We start from the raw sequence: 6,663 nt of genomic DNA on the forward strand, positions 1-6,663 counted from the left end.
CTCCTTGCCCTCAGTTCTGGCTTGGCAGTGGTGGGGGTGAAAAGGGCCCTGTGGTGGCGGCCCAGGAGGCTCAAGCCCAGGCAATCCTGCAGCAGGTGAGGGTGAGTGAGGTTGTGAATCTTTGTGTGGGAGGGCTATACTGGGAAAGGGAAGGCTCTGGGGGCACTGCAAGGGTTGGTTGGAGGGTGAGGCAGGGGAAAACTGGATTGGTTTGGAGTTTATAGGGAGGTTGGGGAGAATCCAGGGCAGTGGACTAGCATCAGCAGAGGGAGGGTGAATTTGGAGGATGCTGTGGCTGAAAGTTCCCACTGCTTCTCCCTCAGCTCTGCTGTCCCCCTGCTGCCCTAACTCCCCCTGCTGCCCTGGCTGGCACTCGGTGGACCCCCTGGCCCCATGGGATACACAGGGTGCCTTGGACCCTTGGTGAGTGAGCGGGGTGCTCAGGTGGAGGATGCTTTATTTGTGTGTGGGGTGTGGATAGTTCTGGAAAGGGGCTTCTTTTGGGGAACACCCTGAGGTCACTGTTGGGTGTGTCCATCATGGCTATCTTCTCTTTTGTCTCCCAAGGAGAGACCTTGGAGCCCTGGCCTCAAAGGAGAGTCTGGAGACCTAGGACCTCAAGTGACCACCCTCCTCCACTGTGCCCCTATATCTGTTCCCCAGCTCAGTCTCCCCCACTCCCCTACCTATGCCTCCTAACCCCACCCCATGTCTCCTCTCATCAGGGACCCAGAGGACCTCAGGGCCTAACAGGCCCTGCTGGCAAAGGCTGGTTGAAGGGTAAGTACTCCAGAGGTGGATGGGTGTTGTTGGGAGATGGGACCTGCAGTGTAGAGGACTGTGCCCCTGCTTGCTCTGACACTTCCCTTGCACTCCCAGGGCCAGGCAGGCGCTAATGGAGCTTGAGAAATGCCTGGACAACCTGGAGTTAACAGGCTTGGGCCCCTCCCTGAGGTCTGTAGCCTACAGCTCACCCTGGGACTCATTTGTTGCCTGGAGATGACCTAGTTCCCCATGCTCTCCCAGGATCAGCCCCGCCCCACTCAGGGTGCAATAGTGGGGGGTGGGCTTGGATAGGGCTGTGTCCTCACTCTCGCTGCCCCTCCTCCTTCTAGGGTGATCGAGGTGTTGATGGATGCCCAGGGCTTCCTGGAGAGAAGGGATATATGGTGAGTACAGTAGGGGATGGGTGTTGTGATTGGGGTGGATCTTCTGTGGGAGAGAGGGGAGTTGTGGAAGGGAGGCTGGAGGCTTGGCAGGAGCTCAGTGAATGTAATGGGTCGGCTAAGTGCAGAGGGTCAGTGTCTGCCTGTGTTGGGGGCTCGGAAGCCCCTCTTATCAGTTCAATCATTTTGCAGGGTGATACTGGTGCCCAGGGTCTTCTTGGGCAGCCTGGTAAGGATGGAGAGAGGGTAAGTGTAGTGGCAAATGTAGGATCTGGGTGCAGGAGAGGTCTAGAAGGCATGGCAGCTTCACCATGTCCTCTTCCTCCAGGGAGATGATGGGGAGATTGGGCCTCGAGAGCTGCCTGGAGAGTTGGTGAATGTCCAGGGGGTGGTACTGGGGGAGGGAGCTCTGGGGAAACCAGGAGAGGGACATGGACACTAAAGGGACACATTTTTATCCATTCATTCTGTGTTCTCTCCTCATGCCGAATGCAGAAAACTCGAGGTCTCCTTGGCCCCAAAGGCCCACCCGGCATTCCTAGACCCATGGAGGACACTCCCTGGCTTTTGACCCTGACATGACCCTTTGACCTGTCCAACTCTTCCCCTTTCTAGCTGCCTTCCTCCTTTCTCTTCCCTCTCCTCACCTTTGTCCTCCCCATGAACTCCCACTCTCTGGCCCCATCCTTCCCTGCTTCAACCTTCATCCTCACATTCCCTGGGAGGGCCATGTGATGCAGTGCCCCAAGGGATCTGAGTGTAGGGGAAAAATACTCAAGGAAAACAAAATGAAACCCCAGGAACCCCCATGTAGAAAAGAGTTAACATATCTGTCCTAACATGACTGCTATGCTTTGAAAGACCTGCTTACAATAATCTCCCTGGCTGGCATCTGGGAACTTGGATTTCAGGAGGGTTCCCACCATTCCCAGAACTGATAAGAATGCTTCATTCATTTTAATGTTAATGCTGTCAGTTGTGCCTGAGTTTCAAGAGGGAGAAGGTATAGCAATGGGTGTCTGCTCCCCCAGCTTCTCATCATTGCCTGAACTAGTTTTTCAGGTGGTTTTTTGTTTGTTTTAATTCCCTTTGGCCAAGATGGGGATCCATTTGGCTGGGGTGGGGGGCTCAGAATTTTATTTATTTATTTATTTATTTATTTATTTATTTATTTAAGCTTAGAGTCCCCCTTTTTCTCAAGGTATGCCAGTGGCAGTATTGATTGTCAAGCTTTTAATTTGTCCCATATCGATGCCAGGGTGGTGTGTTACCTGCCCCAGGTCCGTAATGTCCGTTGTTGAAACTCCTATGGCCAAGGGACTTTAAGTTAAAAGACTTATAGGCAATTAAACATTGTGGGTCGGAGGGGGAATGGAGGAGGGTAAGCACTGATTAACCTTAAAATCCCTTTTAAGAAACATAAGAGCCAAAAAAACAAAGCTAAAAGGCAAGGTTACAATATTGATTTATTTATAAATTCTATGCATTGAGCTACTGTAATCTTGGCTTGTGGCAATTAGTTACATAAAACACAAGCATTTTGTTCAGCTGTTGAGGCATCTATGTGCCTATCCTTGATTTGGAGGGTTGGAATTAATCTTAGCCCTCAAGACAAAGCTTTGCAATCTAACTTGATACCCTGTGGGTTTGGAGGGATTGAATAATTTCAGATTTTGGAGGTGAACATAAGGAATTAACAATGTCTTAAACAAAAAGATCATGAGCCTTACCTAGTTCTAAGAACGAGGGAAAAGTAAGCCTATAGGTAGCCAAACATTTAAATTAATCTTAATGTTTATGAATACAGGCCTGTCCTTGTGTCTCATGAAAGGAGTTTACTTTGATTGTCACCTTTGCCCAGGTCTAAACATGAGGCTTTGGCTAACGGGTTTGGTACCAGATACTGGCAGGATTCAGTGCCTTCTTGAGATGAGATATGTGTCCCCAAGTGTCAAAGCCCTGTACCTTAATAGCACAAGGATTAGTTAATAGTACTTGATAACAACCTATTTCAAGGGGCTGGAGGTGGTGATACTGGAGTCCATGGTCTGACTGGAAGCTGTAAAAGGATTCTAAAACCTTACAGTGATTACTTTTATAACTTTCATAAGCCCAATAGTATGACTAAGCCAGAGACTTAATTTAAGATGTAATTCAGAGGTTAACTGTGAAAGATGTTAAAGACTCTCTATCTCTCTCTCTCTCTCAATCTATCTATCTATATACATATACATGTATATATTTATTTATTCATTTTTTGAGATGGAGTTTCACTCTTGTTGCCCAGACTGAAGTGCAGTGAAGAGATATTGGCTCACTGCAGCCTCTGTCTCACAGGTTCAAATGATTTTCCTGCCTGAACCTCCTGAGTAACTGGGATTACAGGTGCCCATCACCATGCCTGGCTACTTTTTGTATTTGTAGTACAGTTGGGGTTTCACCATGTTGGCCCAGTTAGTCTTCAGCTGCTGACTTCAGGAGATCCACCTGTCTGTCCTCTCAAAGTGTGAGATTACAGGTGTGAGCCACAGCGCCTGGCCTAAGACTCAAAATATTTGATCAAAACAGAAGCACAGGTCATTGTAAAATAATAGTTATTAATTTAACCAAGAGGGATCATGAAAGAGTTTAAAGGCAATACAGATGGTTACATGGATGTAAAAACCTTAACTCTTATAAATTTTATTTTTTTCATAACCAAAAACTTAATAAAAATGACAAAGGAATTATAAACTTTTGTCCCTTAAACCAGTCACCAAAAAGGAAAAGAAGAGCATTGTGCAGTGAGTGCGACATTCTCCTTTAGGGCAGCTCATTTGGATAACCTGGAAATCAGACTTGATGGAAAGAAGATAATTTAATTGGACATAGGAAGAGTGTATTCAAGTTTATGAGCATAGTAGGGGAACATATGACTCCTAGGAATAGCATGAGAAGTCCTCTGATTAAATTGAAAATTTAGACATATCGAGAAAAGTTAAGAGCACAGAATAAGGTTCCACTGGAGGAAAACATTACTCCTCTAGACTTTCTCAATAAAACATTTTAGCAACAGGCAATAACAACATTTAGAACTGGAGAAAACAGGTTATAGGACTGACCAAAAAGTTGAAGTGATTATCTCAGGCTTACTAAAGAAGAGAAAAAAACTGAAAGCAGCAACACACAGCAAAAGTTCAATTTCTGAGATATGATTCTGAGTTTTTAAAAGTAACAAGTTATAAAACTAAAAGTAATATATCTTGCAATTTTATTGAGAGATATCAATACTTTCAAAAAACTTGATTTTAATATAGAGGACCAATCTTAGAAAGATTATTTTAAATGATTTCCTTTTAGTAATAACCAACTTAATCACATACAAAATTCATTTCATAAATTTCCTTTCATGAACCTTATGATGACTTACAAAGACCATCTGTGACATGCTTGGACTTTCTGACTTGTCCTAAACTTCCCTCTTTCTTTTCTTTTCTTTTTTTTTTTTTTTAAATAAAAACAATTCGCATTTTCCAATCGGAAGCTGCTGGGGCACTAGGACTCATGTGTTTTCTGCTCCACAGGTTTCAGATGCCACTGCACTACTAACTCCCCAGTGCTTTTGAGGCACGTGTTAGACATGTTCTCGTCTGTTGGAAGTCCTTGTGGCAACTGCAAGGGCTGGATTCTTATCAAATGCTTAACCACCTTCAATTCTGAATTCACGGAAGGGATATTCTTGTGAACTTGAGGGGTATGCGATTTTTCTAATCCAAGCATTTTTATTATATCTTTTTCCCAATATGGACGTCTTCTTGTACTTTTTATTCTGGTAACAATATGCAGTTTATGAGGGTTCTGTGGATCTCCACCATATTTTTCATGATCTTCAGGTGAGGCCTGAAACACTTTTTTTTTTTTTTTTTTTTTTTTTGAGACGGAGTCTCGCTCTGTCACCCAGGCTGGAGTGCAGTGGCCAGATCTCAGCTCACTGCAAGCTCCGCCTCCCAGGTTTACACCATTCTCCGGCCTCAGCCACCCGAGTAGCTGGGACTATAGGTGCCTGCCACCTCGCCCGGCTAATTTTTTTGTATTTCTTAGTAGAGACGGGGTTTCACCGTGTTAGCCAGGATGGTCTCGATCTTCTGACCTCGTGATCTGCCTGTCTTGGCCTCCTGAAGTGCTGGGATTACAGGCTTGAGCCACTGCGCCCAGCCAGAGGCCTGAAACACTTTATCTGGAATTCTTGATTTGGTGAATTTGTGACGAATCCAATCTGTCCAAATGAGAGACTCCACACCTTTTGTCACCATCTGTAGTCTGCCTGGGGGCCTCTGAACTACTAAGCACAAAATCCCAGCCATAAGTGCAGTGATTGCTCTCTTTAGAGGCAGCACCCGCTAAACGTTCAGCCTGAACTTTTCCACCGAAGGGAAGCAGAACAGAGCCCCTCTTTCTTAAATAATCAATCAATTTATGTTAGGACAAAAGTTTACTATAAAAGATCCTTTTTCATACAAACTTGTTCTTTTTTCTTTATAATCTTTCTTATTAAAAAATACATCTTCATATCTTTCTTCATATCTCCCTCTTTCTCCTACTTACTGGTTCCTTTCTAGCTTATCATGTAAGTAACCACTTTCAAGTCCATAATTTGAACTGACCTTTATATAACTTCTGAATAATGCAAAATTATTCTTTCTCTCAATAAGACCAGATTCCAGGAGGCTTTCAGCTTCCAGTGCTGTCCTGGCTTTCGGCTTCCAACAACTGTAAGGTTGTAGAATCTTTTTATGGCATTCCAATGCGGAATTAAACAATCCAAAAATGAAAATAATTAAGACCAATGATAGGGGTAAACTTCAGGGCATGCAAGCACAGGGCAACGTGCATCACCAGTGAGGCACAGACAGCAAATATGCAGCCAGTAAAGGGACAAGAGGGACCAAGAAGCAGTAGGTGCTAGCAAATATCCCTCTGAGCCTCAGTTTATGCATCAGAGCAACAGTACAACCCTGGATCCCTAAAGGCCAAAAAACGCTGTGCCACAAAATGGTGACTGACCTGCAGGATCCTACAACTCCAGGCTCCTTAGCTGACATAGCCCAAAGGATCCAACACCTCTGGGTGAGGGCATGTAACCCCTGATCCCCAGGGAATATAAAGGCACACATGTGCTCCTATGTCCTCTGAGGCTCAGAAGGCTAAGAACGTTGCAGAAAGGGAAAAGGGACAGGACAAGGAAGGGAAGGGACAAAAAAAGGGCACTAACCCATCTGAGAATCTGAAAACTTAGGAAGCAAGAAATCCTGAACTTTTTTTTGACCTTTTATAGAAAAAGTCGTTTCACAATTTTAGAAACATGGTTTCCCATATTATAAACTTTTCTTAATTAGAAATGACCCAGATAGCCAATGAATAATCCAAAGAAAATTTGCCACCAAACTTTTGGATAGAGACATCTTTATGGAAGCTTGTTACTTTTTTTTTTTTTGCTTTTTTATAAAAAACATTTTTC

The 6,663-nt window shown here is 44.4% G+C and overlaps 1 protein-coding gene across 1 annotated transcript; it reads right to left on the reverse strand.

The window, feature by feature from the left end:
• Positions 1–4,693: 4,693 nt before the first annotated feature.
• LOC116273339 (39S ribosomal protein L30, mitochondrial-like) lies at positions 4,694–5,564 on the reverse strand. The gene is made up of 2 exons (XM_031662344.1): positions 5,369–5,564; positions 4,694–5,045 (listed from the first exon to the last, which is right to left on the reverse strand). Exons 1-2 carry the CDS (start codon positions 5,507–5,509, stop codon positions 4,701–4,703), a joined length of 486 nt encoding a protein of 161 aa, XP_031518204.1. The 5' UTR covers positions 5,510–5,564; the 3' UTR covers positions 4,694–4,700.
• Between the last annotated feature and the right edge of the window lie 1,099 nt (positions 5,565–6,663).

Source organism: Papio anubis, unplaced genomic scaffold (genome assembly GCF_008728515.1).
Source record: "Papio anubis isolate 15944 unplaced genomic scaffold, Panubis1.0 scaffold568, whole genome shotgun sequence".
NCBI lineage: Eukaryota > Metazoa > Chordata > Mammalia > Primates > Cercopithecidae > Papio > Papio anubis.